Source organism: Dama dama, chromosome 14, assembly GCF_033118175.1.
Source record: "Dama dama isolate Ldn47 chromosome 14, ASM3311817v1, whole genome shotgun sequence".
Classification (NCBI taxonomy): Eukaryota; Metazoa; Chordata; class Mammalia; order Artiodactyla; family Cervidae; genus Dama; species Dama dama.
Window position 1 is genome coordinate 71,014,872 of NC_083694.1, and position 18,367 is coordinate 71,033,238.

General features: G+C 53.6%; 1 protein-coding gene across 1 annotated transcript in view; it reads left to right on the top strand.

Moving 5' to 3' along the window:
- PLXNA2 (plexin A2) overlaps window positions 1-18,367 on the top strand; it is a 224,444-nt gene that overhangs the window by 21,885 nt on the left and 184,192 nt on the right. Inside the window, exons 2-3 of the mRNA XM_061161050.1 lie at window positions 4,220-5,487; window positions 11,481-11,663. Coding sequence (XP_061017033.1) covers window positions 4,300-5,487; window positions 11,481-11,663 — 1,371 coding nt within the window. The 5' untranslated portion in view covers window positions 4,220-4,299. The remainder of the gene's footprint in view (window positions 1-4,219; window positions 5,488-11,480; window positions 11,664-18,367) is intronic.

Below are 18,367 nucleotides of genomic sequence, written 5' to 3' on the forward strand. Positions count from 1 at the left end.
GTGCCTTGCGGGTAGAGCTGGCATCCCGGGGCAGCACATCCTCCCTTGAGACTTGGGGTGGGGGAGAGGGAAGCTGGTAGGAGAACAGCCACTCAGCAAGTGTGGCTCTTGGGAACGCGTGTGGCACAGTGACTTCACAAACTAGACGGAGAGAGGAAAAGGGACAGGAAGGAGGCATCATGGAGAAAATCCCCGAGGGGGACACTTGGGGTGAGGAGGAAATGCTAGCTCTACACAATCATATGCATATGTTCGCTGGCTTCTACCAAATTAAGGATGGAAAATTCATTCTAAGACAGACCGTGGGATAGACGGAGATGAAAAGCTGGGAATATTGACAAATAGATTACTACTAATAAAGGCTAAGGTATCTCAAACATTTATTATGGACCAAGCATTGTTCTAAGTGTATCTATGTGTTCTAAGTCTATTTATGTGTATTAAATGACTTCACCATCGTAACCCTATGAGGTAGATGCTAGTGCCAATCTCTTTACATCTAATGAGATAGCATCAGAGAACAGCTGTGTACCTTGACCAAGTTTACACAGCTATCACCTCTGTTTGAATCCAAGCACCTAAATTCAGAGCTTATGAGTCTCTCCATTACACTACATGGCCTCTCGTCAGAGGTGGGTACCCTTCTCCCTCACTCTGAACTCAGACTGGAGGTTTGATCCTTGCCAACCAGCCCCTGCTTTGGAAGAACTGCCTGATAATGTCAGCATTGGCATTGAAAGACATTGAAAGTGGCTCTCGACTCACTCTTGAAGCCAGTTGGTCCTTGTGAATTCCAAGGTGGGATGCAAGCGTCCTTCCACCCCTGCATTGCAGGAGACCCCATCTCCTCTTGACCCTGAGGCCCTAGTGCCTGCGGCTCCCAGGTGGACCACCCTTGAGCCCCGTGGAAGGAGTCTGTGTGGCTGGTCCCCGGGAGCAGTCTGTCCCAGGGTAGACACTGATTGAGAGGGAAGGGGAAAACAGTACAACTACTGGCCTGTTGAGACCTCTAGATTTAACCAGAAGGACCTCAGCTGTTATTGCAATTATTGACTCTAGAAGCTGAAAGCAGCAAGTCTCAAGATACCATTTTGTCTGAAGAAAGAAATCGTACCAACTGGTTATGACATCCTTTGTTTTAATAGCCTTCTTTAAGATCAAATAACATCCTTTAAGATCAAGAAATAGACTCGGGTTGATGCTGGAGAAGCCTAAAGCCACACAACTCTTGGTGACACAGGCAGGATTTGAATGCAGGTCTCTCTGAGTTCCCCACTCTGCCCCCTGCCCTATGACTCCATGCCTCCTAGCCACCAGGCCGGTTTTCCCACTCACGTCAACTCTTCGGATCCTGTACCTCCACCAGGCTCCCCGCAGGCTGCAGAGAGCCGTGCTGGGGCTTGTGCAGTAGTGTGCTGGAGATGATCACCTTCAGTCTATTCCCTTTTCTTTGATGCACCCCTTCACTGGGCCAGGGAGGGCTGGGGCTCAACGGTCTGCCCACAGTGTTCATTCCCATGGAAAGGAAGAATACGAGCAAAAAGAGAAGTCAGGAGGTCTGGCAGGATTCCTAAAGCGCAGTCTCTTGGGGAGGCTTCAGTGATAATAATAAACTAGTGTGAGTTAAGCATTCAATGAGTACCAGCTCCCATGCTAAGAGGCTTCCCCGCATCATCTCATTGACTCTGATGACAACCCGAGGGGCCGGTACCGTCATGATCCCATCCTTCCAGAAAGGAGTCTGAGACTGGACTTGCCCAAGGTCCCAAATTTCTTCCCAGATTCTGCCTGACAACAGAAGCCACTCACTCTTCAAACTGTGTGTCTGGAGGATACATGGCAGGGAGGTGAGACAGGTGATCTCAACCTCACCTGGTGTCCTCTGGTGTCACCTCTGCTCCTGGGACCGTCTTCCTCCCCCCCATGGGCTAAGCATGTCTGTGCATGTATGTTGTGGGGGAGGCAGGGGTTCTCTGCCCACGTACTCAATGCCAGAGTGTCTCAGAGAAGCCTGCCTAAAAGGCCAAACCCCAAATACATCACGATGGCAACTATAATCCTCATGGCGGGAAGGTCGGGGGCATGGGGAACACACTGCCCTCCACCTGTAGGCAAACGAGCTCTCCTACCCAGAGGAAGGGCACGCACAGCCCAGCCTCCTGCAGCTCCCTACCCAGATGGAGAATGGGAGGATTCTGTTATTTCCTTTCCGCAGCTCCTCTTGAGGAATTCATGTCCGGCTACCGGCCCCAGGACATAGCTAAATATAACCTCCGATTTTCAAATCGAAAGCTCTGTCGGTCGGGAGGCTTTGCCGGTGAGCGCATGGGGCCGGAAGGGCTGTGTCAGAGCCCCTGAGGTCAGCCCAGGCCTCATGCTGCTGTGCCTTCCTCTTTCCAAGGAAGCCTGGGGCCTGATGAATCACCCCAGAACAGCACTCCAGTGGAACCTCCTTGGAGGAGAGCGGTCAGGTGGGGCCCGCCTCTGGGACCGTGGTGGCTGTCAGGCATGGGAGGCGCAGTTGTGGAGGAAGGGGAGTTTCGAAAGACATGGAGCAGAGAGCAAGTGGATCCCGCAGGGGGCATCTATTCGATCCCAGATTCCAGCCCCGTGTAGCCAGGTGGGGGATAAATAAAGAGACCCAGGACCCTGATGCTGGGAGGGATTGAAGGTGGGAGGAGAAGGGGACGACAGAGGATGAGCTGATTGGATGGCATCACCGACTCCATGGACTTGAGTTTGAGTAAACTCCAGGAGTTGGTGATGAATAGGGAGGACTGGCGTGCTACGGTTCATGGAGTCACAAAGAGTCCAACACGACTGAGTGACTGAACTGAACTGAACTGGACTCTCCTAGGCCACCTCGGAGCACGTGCTCCATCCTGGGCTTGAGCCTTTCCACTCCTCCTGCCTCATCGCCCAGACTTCTGTCTGGGCTTGTCTGAGAAGGTTGACAGCCAGTCTGTCCAGCCGAGAGAAAAGATTTCTCTACTAGAGCCACCACTGTGCCCACCTCCCCCATAAAAGTCAGGAGCAGGCAGAGCGATGGGAAGCCTCCACCGTCTACCCCCTGCTCACGAGTCTCTGAAGGCCTGCGGGAGCCCACCTTGCCCCTTTGGGCAAGCTTCCCTGGAACAGTAGGAAAAGCTATAGAACCTGGGGATTGGGAGGGTAGGGAGGGAGCAGGGAAGTCAGGGCAGAGGACTGACCGGCTGGGGCGGGCAGCCTGAGGTTGACTGCGTGGAGCCTTAAATCATCACGGGGCCCCAGCGGTGGCTGCCATGAGACTGACCTTCAACTCACGTCCCTTTGCTCCTCCCCACGGTCTCCCAAACCCAGAACTCTCACCCTGGTGGCTGAGGCTGGACTCACCCGCCAGTCCCCGTGATTAAGGAGGCTGGCTCCCCGCTGGATTCGACCTGCAAAGGTGGCAACAAGGTCCCCGCTTCTTGGGGAGTCAGTGGCTGAGGCCCTCCTGTCCCAAGGAGGAGGGGTGGGTGGCTGTCTGCCCGTTGCCTGGGGACTCTTCAGGCTCCTGAATAGCACCTGTGGGGGCCCCGGGCCTAGCTCACTCTCAGAACAAGTTTTCCCTGCTAACACTGCAGGATTCTCTCTAGAGGGGACCAGGCTGAAGGGCGGCGAGAGGCAATGTTAGGATGACCAGCTCCCCTCCTTCCTTCCCTGTGGGGGATGGAGCGTGAAAGAGGAAACCCACAGTGCGAGGCGGTGGACGGCTGAAATAAAAAGGAATTTTATTTGTGACACCAGATTCAGAAGGGACAGCCTGGGAGAGGGCCTCCCTAACCACCGGTGTTTCACATGCTGGAGCGTTTTCCACTGGACTGGGAGCGAGCAGAGGAACGTGGCAACTGGGTGGGAAGACTGGCCTTAGTCCCCATACTGCGATCCACTGGCTGCAGGGACTAAGTGTTAACCTTTCTGAGAGGTAAAAACGATATCTGAAGAGGACAGAAATAGAGATGCTTTGTAAAGTTTAAAAAAAAAAAAAAAAGCATTTTACAGTGTCAAAGCTGGAGACCAAAATAGATAACAGGATTCCCTGAACATCCCGAAGAGGGAGAATGTATGTTAAAAATAGAAAAACCCAAATACAGAAGGAAGAGGCCCACAGAGCTAGTAGGCGCGGGGACCTGGGTCAAGCAAGCCGGTTCTCCGGGGATTTGTTTTCTGTCTGACCACTCTGCCTTGTGTTTTGCAGAACCATGTGAGGGCCAGGCCGGGGAGGCGGAGTTCGCGAGAGATCGGAGGCCCTGTGTCCCGGGCCTCGGCCGGCTCAGAATGGAACAGAGGAGGCCCTGGCCGCGGGCGGCAGACGGGGACGGCTGGCCTGTGGTCCTGCTCTCGGCCATCTGTGTGCTGCTGGCGCCCCAGGCGGCCGGCGTGCCCCAGTTCAGCACCTTCCACTCGGAGAACCGGGACTGGACCTTCAACCACCTGACGGTGCACCGCGGGACCGGGGCGGTGTACGTGGGGGCCATCAACCGCGTGTACAAGCTGACGGGCAACCTCACCATCCAGGTGGCTCATAAGACCGGGCCGGAGGAGGACAACAAGTCCTGCTACCCGCCGCTGATCGTGCAGCCCTGCGGCGAGGCGCTCACGCTGACCAACAACGTCAACAAGCTGCTCATCATCGACTACTCGGAGAACCGGCTGCTGGCCTGCGGCAGCCTCTACCAGGGCGTGTGCAAGCTGCTGCGGCTGGACGACCTCTTCATCCTGGTGGAGCCGTCCCACAAGAAGGAGCACTACCTGTCCAGCGTCAACAAGACGGGCACGATGTATGGGGTGATCGTGCGCTCGGAGGGCGAGGACGGCAAGCTCTTCATCGGCACGGCCGTGGACGGCAAGCAGGACTACTTCCCCACGCTGTCCAGCCGCAAGCTGCCGCGCGACCCCGAGTCCTCCGCCATGCTCGACTACGAGCTGCACAGCGACTTCGTCTCCTCGCTCATCAAGATCCCCTCCGACACCCTGGCCCTGGTGGCCCACTTCGACATCTTCTACATCTACGGCTTCGCCAGCGGGGCCTTCGTCTACTTCCTGACGGTCCAGCCCGAGACCCCCGAGGGCGTGGCCATCAACTCGGCCGGGGACCTCTTCTACACCTCGCGCATCGTGCGGCTCTGCAAGGACGACCCCAAGTTCCACTCCTACGTGTCCCTGCCCTTCGGCTGCACGCGGGCCGGGGTGGAATACCGCCTCCTGCAGGCCGCCTACCTCGCCAAGCCCGGGGACGCCCTGGCGCGGGCCTTCAACATCAGCGGCCAGGACGACGTGCTCTTCGCCATCTTCTCCAAAGGGCAGAAGCAGTACCACCAGCCGCCAGATGACTCCGCGCTCTGCGCCTTCCCCATCCGCGCCGTCAACCTGCAGATCAAGGAGCGCCTGCGGTCCTGCTATCAGGGCGAGGGCAACCTGGAGCTCAACTGGCTGCTGGGAAAGGACGTGCAGTGCACCAAGGCGGTAAGGAGGCCGCCCCCGGCACACACCCGGCTCGGTACACGCCGGCCCCCAGGTCCCCTGGGGGAGGAAGGGGCAACCTGCTCCAGTATTCTTGCCTGGAAAGCCCCATGGACAGAGGAGCCTCCGGGGCTACCGTCCACGGGGTCACAAAGAGTCAGGCATGAGTCTGCTACCGAACAACCCAGACCCCTGCAGCCTGCAATGAGAGAGGTGGCTAGCTCATGCACTTGAGCTACCTTTGTTGATCCTGCAGAGTCATTCCACATATATCTCATCCAGTGTCTCCACCCCACCAGCCACTGTTGTAAGCGCTGCCGGCTTCAGCCGTGAACCCTACCACATCACGACCTGCCCTCATGGAGCTTTTGTGTGTGTGTCCACGACTTTTGCTCAGTCGTGTCCGACTCTTTGCGAACCCGTGGACTGTAGCCCGCCAGGCTCCTCTGTCCATGGGGATTCTCCAGGCAAGAATAGTAGAGTGGGTTGCCATGCCCGCCTCCAGGGGATCTTCCCAACCCAGGGATCGAACCTGGGTCTCCCGCTCTGCAGGCAGATTCTTTAACGTCTGAGCCACCAGGGAAAACCCCTCACTCATTTCGTTAGAGAGGCAAGACAGAGAAATACATAAAACGGGTAGTCTGTCCAGTGGTGGCAGTTGCTGTAGAGAAAATAAAGCAGGGAATGGGGAGAGGCAGGACCCAAGAGGATTGGGTCATTGAGAAAGCAGCATCTGAGCGAAGAATGAGGAAGAGCCAGCCCGGTGGGTATCTGGGGAGAGCATTCGAGAGTGGGCGGGAGCAGCAGTACAGAGAACGCTGGGCATGCCTGGAGCATGTGAGGAAGAGCGAGGAGGCCACTGCAGCTGGACCACAGCAGCTGGCAGAAAGTGTGGCCGGAGAGGAGGCCGGTCAGGGTGACAGGGACCCCGTCCTGCCCACGCAGGGCTCTGCCGGCCACGGTGAAGGGTAAAGGAGGCAGGCAGGTATGTAGGCTGGAGGAGGGCGAAGGGAGTCAAGCGTGACTGATAGGTTGAAAACTAGGGAAGAAGAACCAGGCGTCCCAGCAGATGGAAAGGAGGAGAGGAAGGGGAGTTCAGAGTCCAGACCTGAGGGTGGCAGAGACGAGGAAGTCGGCGGCGAGGCCCGTCGTGTGAGAGGGTCAGAATGCTGCCATCTCCGTGGTCCCCAGGATCCATCTGTCTGTCCATCTGCCCATCACACCATCCACCTACCCACCACTCCATTCTTCCCTTCATCCCTCCCTCCGTCCATCCGTTCAGCAAGAGGGTATCGAAGATCTCTCGAGTGCCCGGCACCGTACTGGGCACTGGAATGCAGACATAAAAAAGACACGATCGTGACTCTCCAACGTGTCATAACCCAATGGGCAAGAGAGTGAGAAATAAAAATAGTAGGCAGCATCATATAATGCTGAAGAGTTTGGGATTCAGAGTTTAGATTCCATCTGTGCTACTTCCTGGCTTCAGAAGTGGCTTAGTGTGTCTGCATCATCATCTGTGAAGTGGGACTCATAATGTCTACTTCATAGGATGATCAGACGAGATCAGATGTGGCAAGGTTAACACCATGCCTGGGGTATTAGGTTGGCCATTATTAGTTAACTGTTATGCAGTGTGACAAATACTAAGATGGATTTCTGTGCAAAGTCCTGTGGATAGGAGATCTGTAGCCTGGGGAACAATCTGACTCCAAGTGACCTGTATGGCTGCCTTTTGAACCCCCTAAAGGGGGGGTGTCTGCTACTGGGACCAAAAGCCACTTCTTAAAGCAAAAAGAAAAAAAAAAATCACACGTAGGCTATGCTTCTGTTCCTACTGTCAGTTTCCTGGTAGAGTAAGACAGTAGTTAAGGCCATAGGCTTGGCATTCCAACAGGTTTGTATTTAAAAGTCAGTCCTACCACTTGTGTGACTTTGGGCAAGTTACGTACCTAATCTGAGTTGTGTTTTTATTTAACAATAGAAAGAAGTCTCTTTTTATGGTTTTTATGAGGATTGAGTAGAAAAAGTATGCACTAGCACAATACTTGGCACATAGCGTCTAGTAAATGACAGCTATGTATTAATTAAAGAACCAATTATTTCTTGTTATTTTACCTTTATACAATGAGGAGGTTGAGCTAGATAGTTTCCAAAGTTCTTTACAGCCCTGAAATTCTAAAACCTATGGCCCCAACGAATTGAGAAAGAAGCATTGAAACATATACATTGCCATGTGTAAAATAGACAGCTAGTGAGAAGGTGCTGCGTAACCCAGGGAGCTCAGGCCAGTGCCCTGCGATGACCTGGATGTGGGGAGAGATGCTCCTGAGGCCGGGTATATATGTTTACTTACAGCTGATTCACATTGTTGTATAGCGGACGTCAACCCAGTATTGAAAGCAATTATCCTCCAATTAAAAACAAATGCAAAAATAATAAAACAAAGATACAGATTGACAACCAAAAAAAAAAAAAAGAAGAAGAAGAAATGGCCTTCGGTAAGCACAGCAGGCTGCCCACCACAGGTTTGTTAAATGAATAAATAAAATTCCCTCAAGCACTTAAAAAAAAGAGAGAGAGAGAGAGGAGGAGAGGAAACGAAAGGGTTAACGCCTTGCAGAGTCTGTCGGTTCCCACTGCCCAGAGGGGGCCTTGTCGGGAGGAAACTGCTGATTCCTGCCTGCTTCTGAGCCAGAGGAAGGAGGAAGAGCCCACACCCTCGCAGGGCTCCCCTGTCTGCAGAGACAAGCCCGGGCTAGTAACCAAAGGGCCGCAAAGGCGGGGGACAGCAGGTGGGCTCGGGCTCAGAGAGAATAGCCCCGCACTCACCATGCCCACCCTGAGCATCGGACTCTGCTGGGGCCGCCTGATAGCAGGGGTGCGGTGGGGGGCAACCAGAAGGGCCCCTTACTGTCCTTAAAGTCCCAGACCTGGGCACCCAGAGGCATTCCGGTGGCCTCAGAGGGGGTTAAAGGTGAGTGAGAGAAGCAGAGGTCCCAGGGCTTAATTTTAACATGCTCTTTGGACTCACGTGAAACTCTCAGATAAAAGATTTGGAGCTTTCTTCCCAGAAAAGAAATGAGAAAAGGAACCCTCACTCACTGAATAGCAAGCAGCCCTGTCCTAAAGGCTGTGCTGGGCAACTTAAGGGTTATCTCACTTCATCCTGAATATGACCCTATAAAGCAAGGATGGTTGACAGATGGAAAAATAAAGATCCAAAAAACTCAACTGCTAACATCAATACAACCATAAATGACACAGCAGGGGGTTGGATGCAGTTTAGCCCATAGGACTTGTGAATCCAAGCTCTTTGCGTTTAGCCATGATGCTACTAAGGAAAGCCATGCTTCAGGCTCTCCCTTTCTGGACAAAAGTAAACGGGCAGCAGGTGTCTGGGAATATCTGACAACTTAGAGAAGAGAGAAAGAAACGCTGCCCAATCCTGGCAGCTTAGGCTCAGAACAAGCCATTTCCCTCCCAGTCTGGGGATTCTAGACTCAGGAGGGATATAGAGAAATTCAGAATCACCGACAAGTGTTTAGCTTCTGTCATCATTTCTCAGAAGCTGGCTTGGGTTATGCCTGAGCCTAGGCTCTGCAGCCTTGCTGGTCCCTGGAGAGAGTGGGAAAGAAAGCAAGGCCATGAAATCAGGAACTTCCGGAGCCAAAAGGCAGCTTGACAATTGCCTGGTCCAGTCCTTTTCTTTTACACTTGAGAACATTCAGACTCAAAGATATGTGATACATCAAGATCTCATGGCTGGCTAGTGGTAGAGGCAGGACTACAGTCTAGATTTCCTAATTCTTTATCAGGGCACTTGGGCCTACAGCGTAGGGATGGGAAAGAGAAGTAGAAAATAAGTGGTAGCTGAGTCCTCTGACCTGCCTTTCTAGGGAGCTTGAAATTTCCATCATTGGCTCCACGGATGTACTGGTGAGTCTTAAACGGATGGCTATATGCAGGCAGTGAATGTGGTAGGGAAGAGATGGAGCTGGAGGATCTTGATCAGAAGCATCTGCCAATGTCTTTGGTGCAAATACTCCCACTGTGGATGATTTCAGGCCACTGAGGTGATGTCACTAAATGCAGAGATAGATGTATGGGTGGGCATCCCTCCTGAGCTGGCTGGAGCAGGTCATTGCTTCACTCCCTTCCTGAGGAACTTATCCCTTCCATTGTGCAGAGATGCATGAAATACAGAGTTCAAGGTAATCCTTAACCTAAGAGTTAAGTTTCCTTTCCTAAATAATAAACACACACACACACACACACATACACACAGACAACCACACACAAGGATAGTGCCATGATTCACTTGTTGGAGCAGCAGATCGCTGCAAAACACCAAGGAATCACAAGGATGCAAGCTCTGTTCCCTTTGGATCTGAACAGGGAATGGAAGGGAAGTCCCTGTTTTACCAAAAGGAAAAAAAAAAAAAAAGCCCATGCTGATACACCAGTTCTTCCTAGGAAATGAGGCTGTCAGGGGGCAATAAGTCAGCTTGCTCTTCCCTGGTGTGGCTGAGAGGAGGAGTGTGATGGGAATACGTCTCTCCACCATGCCTTCCATGCTTCCTGTGACCATCATTTCCTTCCTCCCTGGGATGCCTTCCCAGACCCAGAAGGAACAGCTGCAACAGGGCTCAGTGCTCTTTCAGATCCAGAGTCTGAAGCTTTTGCCCAAAGGATTCCCTGTTGTGTAATCAGCCAGGCCATTTCAGAAGACCCATCATGGCCCAGCCCCAGGCCAAACAGTGTGCAGAGAATGCAAGCTCCTTAGCAGGCCCTGGCCTCAGGATGCATGCAATCTATTTTCTTCTTCTTCTTCTTTTTTTTTTTAGCTGAGTGAGATCTTGGAAATAATTTAAAAGCTCCTAAAGAGGACGTTACTAATTCAAGTTCACAGCCACACAGAGGTAGAGCAGAGGGTAGAAATCTTTCTCTCCAGCTATTTTTCCACTTGCTTAAGGCCATCTCCTTTCGAAGTGCCCCAGTCTCCCCTGACAGATACTCTTTATACAAGCACACCCTGCAAAAGGCTGCTAACGCGAAGGTCTTCATCCTCAGAATCTACCCAAACTCCATCGAAGACCTGTAACAGACGATGGTGAAAATCTCTGTATGCTTGTGCTTAGTCGCTCAGGTTGTGTCCGACACTTGTGACCCCATGGGCTGTAGCCCGCCAGGCTTCTCTGTCCATGGGATTCTCCAGGCAAGAATACTGGAGTGGGTTGCCATGTCTTCCTCCAGGGGATCTGCCCTACCCAGGCAGAACCTGTGTCTCCTGCGTTGCATGCAGGTGGATTCTTTACCCACTGAACTATGGGGGAAGCCTGAAAATCACTGTACTATTAACCTATTTTTGTGTGTGTCATTTCCTTTCCTCCCCAGTGATTCTCTTATGCAGGTGGGCAGGTAGTATGACACATGAAGAAACTGAGATTCACATAGATGAAGTAACTTTTCCAAAGTATAAGGCACTGTTCCATATTGCGACAACTGTTTTCAGTCTATCCCCAGTATGGGATGTGGAATGACTGAAAATCCCTTATGCCCAGGGGCAGGACTTTGCAGTCCAGGAAACAAATAAGGAGGCCCCTCCAGGCTGGTAAGAATCTTGTGAGGTTGCCTCTAGACTGAATCTTCACTGTCTAAACAGAAAGAGCCCCCCCAATGGCATGGGCCACAGGGAGTTTCAATGACAAGCATATGAGTTCCAGCCGTCAGTTTTGCAGATCGCCGCTGGTGATGTCTGGGTGGCAGCGGGTGAAGGAGAAGAAAGCTTTTGGGTCCTCTCTGGATTCGCTGGAGCCAGTGTGGGTTCACAGGCCGGGTGTGCGGGTCTGCACGTGCAGCGCATGTCAGTGCCCACGCCTGTACTTCTCCGAGGCCCAGTGTTCCAGGCTGGTGCCCGCAGAGGCTGGGCTGGTGTGGGCTGGCTCGGCCCTGCCTCTGCTGATACTCACCCGGGTCCCTTCACTTCTCTCCAGCCGGTGCCCATCGATGACAACTTCTGTGGACTGGACATCAACCAGCCACTTGGAGGCTCGGTTCCAGTGGAGGGCCTGACCCTGTACACCACCAGCCGGGACCGCATGACCTCGGTGGCCTCCTACGTTTACAACGGCTACAGCGTGGTGTTCGTGGGGACAAAAAGCGGCAAGCTGAAAAAGGTAGGAGTCTGGGCCTGGATGTCGTGAACTGTAACTAGAGGCAACTCAGTTTTCTTGGGGTTGGGGGCAGTTAAAATCAGGACAGCACTAGGGGTTAATTCGTGGTTTATCTTCCGGCTACTTCCTCTAGCTATTGGTCAATGAGTGTCTTGGGAATATAAACATATTTCAATATTGTTGAAACACCAAAGAATTGGGAAGGTGTGTCTGTCTAAAGGAGAAAAAAAAATTATCTTCAAATCAAGTAGAAATGATTTTTTGATTATCTATATTATGAATGGCCCACATCACAAATCCCTCCCCACAGCTTCTAGAGTTGAGCAGAAGTCTTCATTGAGTCCCAAACAGCTGCTTGAAGCAGGTGATGGGTCCCGATTCTCAGCAAATGGGGTGCAGCTCTGGGATGGTATCCATGCCTGGCTTAGAGGCCATTCCCCTGTCTTTCCTTTTCCTACAATCACAGACCCTTCCCCACCCCTCCGTCCCCACCCTCGGGACCCAGGAGGAAGCAGACATCTTATCCCATCTGTGTGTGGTGTGTGCGCACGAGTGTGCCTGCCCTGGGCACTTCTGCCTGCAGGAGGGCATGGGCCCTCTGGGGCTGGCAGCGCGGGAAGCCTCCTGCGTGGCAGGCTGAGGCCGGCAGCTTGTACCTGCTTGTCTGGCGCTCTGGGTGTGGAGACGACAGGGTGCAGTCTGGTTCATTACGTGGGATTACAGCCGCCGCATTTTTTCCGGTCCCTGCTAATCCCTTTTTCCCAAGCTCACCCCTCCCTCCTGCCCCCTTCCTCCGTCCCCCACCTGGGGATCAAGGCACCGGCCAGACCTCTCAGCATCTCACCTTTGATGTTGGCATCAACCCTGTGGCTCTTCCCTCCTAATTCATTTAGACCCTCGGGAGAGGTGTTGTTTGGGAAGGAGGGTGGCAGGGAAGGAGCCTGAGGAGGAAGTTCCGTGTTCTGCTTGTTCTGAGTTGCTGCCAAAGGAGGTGAGAAAAACTGGTCCATGTTGAGGTGCTGAGCCCAACAGACCTCTTCTTCTCGTGGTACCAGAGCCCCTTAAGCCTTTCCTCACTCCAGGGTGAGCTTCCTGCCTCTTCCAGCCCTGCGCCCTCTGCTCCGCCTGGGATTGTGGGCCCCGGCTTGATTTCAGGCTCAGGACACAGGATGCGTGTGGTCCCTGTGTTTGCTTTTCCAGAAGTGGAGAGGGAAGGGGTTGGCCGTCTGAGATTCCACTAGGATTTAAAAGTGCTATATTCTGGGAAAGAATCTGAAAAAGAAAGTGTATATTTAAATATGAATTGGTATGGTGTGGCTCAGATGGTAAAGAATCTGCCTGCAGTGGGGGAGACCCAGGTTTGATCCCTGGGTTGGGACAATCCCCTGGAGAAAGAAATGGCAACCCATTCCAGTATTCATGATTGGAGAATCTCACTCCAGTATTCTTGCTTGGAGAAGTCCATGAACAGAGAGCCTGGCAGGGGACAGTTCATGGGATCACAAAGAGTCGGACACGACTGAGCAACAAACACACACACACACACACACACATACATACCTGAACCTAACACAACATTATAAATCAACTATACTTTGACTTTTAAAAAGTGGTGTAAGATCAGAAAGACCCCCTGGAAGAGGAAAGGGCAATGGACTCTAGTACTTGCCTGGAGAATTCCATGGACAGAGGAGCTGGGTGAGCACCTCTCCAGTCCATGGAGTCGCGAAGAGTCAGACATGACTGGATGACAGCAAGCGGATATTCTATCCCCAGGGTTCATCTCGGACACTCCGAGGCTGGCTACCTTTCTGCAGGGTTATCTATACAGTCGAGCAGATTTTGCCCAGGGACTTTGGGCCAAGGGGTCTATGGGAGTTGAAATCTAGCCTGAACTTTTCTTGTCAAGCCACATGCCCTCGGATATAAACATACCCTCAGGGGGTCCTCTTACTGTTTCATCTGCCCATAGAGACCACCTCCTGCTCAGCTGCACAAGGACTTTCTAAGGCCAGCAGTACCCACAACTAGGCTGGTGCTCAGCGTCTTTTCCTGTCCTTCTGAAACCTTCAGTCACTCTTCTGGATCAGTCCTGTGACCCTGTCTCTGTTCTCTTAAAAGTCTGTTAAAGGCAGGAGCCATGCTTCATTCACATTTCTTTCTTCCTGCCTCATCCTTTCATCAAATGTTCCCACCTGGGGTGGGCCCCAAAACTATCTTGAAAAATAGAACCCTTTTCTGAGAAGTCTTAGAGACCCTCTAGCCCAATACTTGGGGAAGGAAATGGCAACCCAGTCCAGTGTTCTTGTCTGGAGACTCCCAGGGACGGCAGAGCCTGGTGGGCTGCCGTCTATGGGGTCGCACAGAGTTGGACATGACTAAAGCGACTTAGCAGCAGCAGCAGCCCAATACTAGGGTTATTTGACAGGAAAATTGAGGTCCAGAGAGGAAAAGTGACTCATCCGAGCTTAGAGACGAGGACAAGTTGCCTCTTGCCCTGACACCCGAGTTGGCACCCTTTTTACATAAAGAGGCAGCCACGGAGCCTGAGGGTGGAGGCTGAGAACAGTCTTCGGGTTCAGGCTTGCTACAGGGTTCAGCCAGGGGCTAGCACCTTCGCTCTGCTGGACTCTAGATCCGAGTTAGGGAATTAATGTTTTCTGAGTGGACGGATGAGGGCTGAATGAAGGCAGAACCACCCAGCTAGGCCCAAAGGGCCCCATGCTCACCTTCCCATTATCTCTGTGCGTCTTGCGCACACAGACGGGGCTGCTTGGGGCACCTTTCCAAGCCAGACTCTCCAGGTAGCCGAGTTCTCCTAGCCCTGTAGGAATCCCAGCAGACAGGTCACTAAGGAGGCAAGTCGCAGGGTTCAAGGAGCAGGCTGGGGGTGTGGCCGCCCACAGCTTGTTCCAGCGTGCAGTCTGGCTCCTCCTCTCTCAGCTTCACTGTTCTCTGCCTGTTTCTATGAGCTCATAGTACCCCTTTTTTTCCCCGGGCGACTCACCCTTCCTTTCCACCCACACTCCTTGGAGGCACCTGATAGCAATGCCAGGCTCCCACCAGCCTCCCGTTTACCCAGAGAAATGGCCCATGAAGAATCTGTGGAATGTCCCCAGGAAACCCTACCATGGTCCAGGCCCCATAGCTCTTTCAACACAGGAAGGAAAATAAAGAAAAAAAAAGAAAATAGCCAAGAGTTTGGAGACGGGAGGGAAGCTGGGTGCGTCAGAACCACTCATTTCTTCCCTGCCTGGCCAGGCGTCTGTCAGACCGTGTGGACTGCGTCCATGGCAGCCCATGGGAACAGGATGTCCCGAGTGGGACGGCTCGAGGAAGCAGAGGCTCGCTAGAAGTGGCAGGACCGCGAAGGGCTGCTCTGTGCGGTGTCACGTTCGTGCTCACACCCAGCCCTCTGCTAGACAGCGGAGAGCAATGCAGACAGGCCACCGCCTGCCAAGCCGCAAGCACGAGGAGGGAACAAACGGAATAAGGGCGAGACCTCAGAACCAAGAGGGGCCATACTTGCAGAGTCTAAGGACCAGTGCAGTAGAGGCGATCAGAGGACAGGCCAGAATCCCCCACAGAGATGGAACAGTTCCAGAGATATCAGCTGCAACCGGGTGATTAGCCTGGAGGACTTCCTGGAAGAGGAAGCTTACCAGGATTTGCTCCAAGACTGAAACAAAGTGATGAGTTGAGGGTTGGGGAAAGAGACCCTGTAGACCTTGGTTGCCACATTGAGAAGATACAAAGCATGTGTCAGGAAGGTCTAGAATGCCCGGCGGGGCTTGGAGGACTCGTGAGGTAGAAGCCAAGAGGCAGAGTGTCTCGAGGCTTTAGGCGCTAAGCGGATCAAATGAAAAGGACCTTGGGATTTTCCCTGACCTTGTGAGCCAACTCTCTGATCCGGCAGAGTTAATTAGTCTTCACCACATGAACAAAAGAGCGAATTCTAAGTCGTGAGAGGTGGTGGCTCCACTTTACACTGGAGATAACATTGTAAGAGGGCTAAGTCAAATGAAAAGTATGAGCTGAGGAAGGGCTGGAAGGATATGGGAGTCTTGCTCTCCAGAGAATATGTTTAAAAGGATGCTAGCCCAAGGGAAGAGGAGTAAAGGAGGAGACCTAGCAGCTTTCTTCACGCACTATGATTTACTGAGCACTTACTAAGTGGTGTTCATAGAGCTTTTATCTCCTAACTCATCTAATCTTTATATCACTCGATGGGGTAAGCGCTGTGATGCCCTCCGTTTTACTGATGAGGAAACGGAGGCCCAGAAAGGTAAAGAAATGTGTCCAAGGCCGCACGGCAAAGTAAGCGGCAGAGCCGGGGTTCGAACCTGGATCACCTTGTTTCCCAAGCTCCGGGCTTCTCCGCTGAGCTGTGCCAGATGAATTAGACTGATTCTTGCGGCCCCACAGGATGGAAGAGGGCCACCAGGTGGGGCTTCCGGTGAAACAGCTTTCCACTTAATATAAGGAAGAAGCTTCTTGCAGGCAAACCGTCCCATCATAGAAAGGGTTGACTCAAGAGGAAATGATCTCCCAGTATCAGGGGAAACGTGGAGGCAGAGCCTGGGGGGGCCCCCGATCAGGGAGGCTGTGGAGGGCGCCTGCCCCACGCACCGACTTTCCATGCGTGCCACCGCTCCTGCTCTGCCTCCTTCAGCAGGAGAGGGGGTCTAAGGGGGGCCAGAGGAGGCGTCCAGAGCCGGGGAGGCCGAGGCCCCTGGGGTGTGTGGGCTCTGAAGTCCCCGCTGGGTTTGTGCTGACCCTCGGGGTGCGGCAGAGCGCCCCTCGGGGTCAGCAGGGAGGGCGAGATGGGGTGCAGACGATGAGGGCGGGCTGGCCCGGGACGCGGGGCCCCCCGGACCTGGGCGCAGCCGACTCCCGACACCGCTTCTGGCCGAGGGTGGGCTGTGGGGTCCCCCGAAGCAGACGGGGAAGAGTGTGGCCACAGGGACCATGAGCTCATTGCCTACCACGTCCCAGACTGGCACATGGGGCCCAAGAGGCAGGCCATGGGCCGTAAGAGGGAAGGGGCTGAGCCGAGATGGCAAGAGACTCCAGGGCCTGGAGGCGGGACCCGCGGGGCTCGGGGCAAAGACCTCTTGGTTCCTCTCCTTCATTCGCAGCTGCTGAAACCACTTCCTCAAGGCCTGGCTTCCCTTTTCTCCGGCCTCCTCCTTGAGCAGGGGGCCTGCTTCTCTTTCTTGTCCGTCCACCCCGACACCCCTCCTGCTGCTCGAGGCCTATGACCCATCCTCGCCTAGCCCCTAAAGCCCTCCCCAGACACCCCGCCGCTTTGCTCCGACAAACGCGGGAGCAGCTGCTGACCTGTCCCCTCCTCTTGAGAGTCACCGTCCTAGAGATCAGGGGCCCTCTTCTCCATAGATGTCGCCCATCCCTGCAGTCAGACCCCGTGTCTCTCACCCCTTGGGTGCTCATGAAATTTGTCTCAGATGTACTGGGTATGCCTCCTCCAGGCCAGACATGCATTTGCACGGAGTGGTATAGAGCCAGACACCAAGAGTGACTCGTGTTGACGAGGTTGGTTTGCAGAGGAAGGAAGTTGGGATGCGGTGGGCAGGTCTGGGCGGAAGGGGAGGCGGGTGAGGAGTCTAGGAAAGGAGAGAACCGCAGGGACGGGAAGAGAGTCTGTTTGCTGGTGAACAGCGCTTGGAAGAGGGTGGGGCAGAGCTCTCAGAAATGTGGACGGAGCTGGGAGAAAGGAGCTGGGTTGACACTGTCGCCTGCGCATCCCCAGGAGAGCAGGGCCAGCCATCTGCCTCACCTGCATCACGGGCAGGCTTGCCTCCAGCAGGGAGGCAGGTGCAAAGGCCCAGGTGACGTCCCTCCCCAGCACCATCCCCCCTGCCAGTCCTCTGTTTATTGGACGAACTCCCGGACATTTTGGCAAATCCACAGATACTCAGCCTTTTCAAGGTCTGAGGAGGGCCATGGCCTCTTTTAGCTCCACCTTCTTTCCCGATGGCTAAGGCCGCCACCAGAATGCCTGTGAAATTCTTGAGGAAAATTCTTTCTGCCTTCCCCCTTGGGACGTAGCTGCACAAGGCCTCCAGTCCCGCAGCCCACAGGAAGCCTGTCTGACGTCTCTTCCCATTCCTATTCTTCTCTTTGTAAGCTCACAGACGTTTTACTGAGCCAAGTCAGGAAAACTGCAAGCTTCTTGCAGGAGTAGCTTAAGAGCTGGAAAGGCTCCATCAGGAGCATAGAAGGATTAAGTCTCCCTGGGGCTGATGGCTCAGTGACTTGATAACACTGATTATTTGCAAGATATCTTTCTACGGTTCTTTGCATCCTCCACAAATACTCCAACAGTGAAGACCGCTCCCTGCATCTCTGCTCCATCTTCCAAACATGGAAAACGGAGCCCCCAGGATGCTCAATATCTTGCCCAAGGCTACATGGCCCCACCGCTGACAACAGGGAAACCTTGGCATTTAGGCTTCCTCCCACACAGACGTTCCTAACCTGTGACTCGGTTCCCTTGTGGGGTGGGGTTGTCTCATGGACGGAAAGCCAAGTTGGATGCAAAGCTGAGAAACATGCCCCTCTGTGTGAGCCAACGCCGCCGAACAATAGCCACTCATTCCTCATTCCTCGGAGTGGAAATGATTCACTCGTCTCTCGGTGTGAACCCCGGATCAAGTAAACAGCCAGGGCTGCGGCTCTCGTTGCAG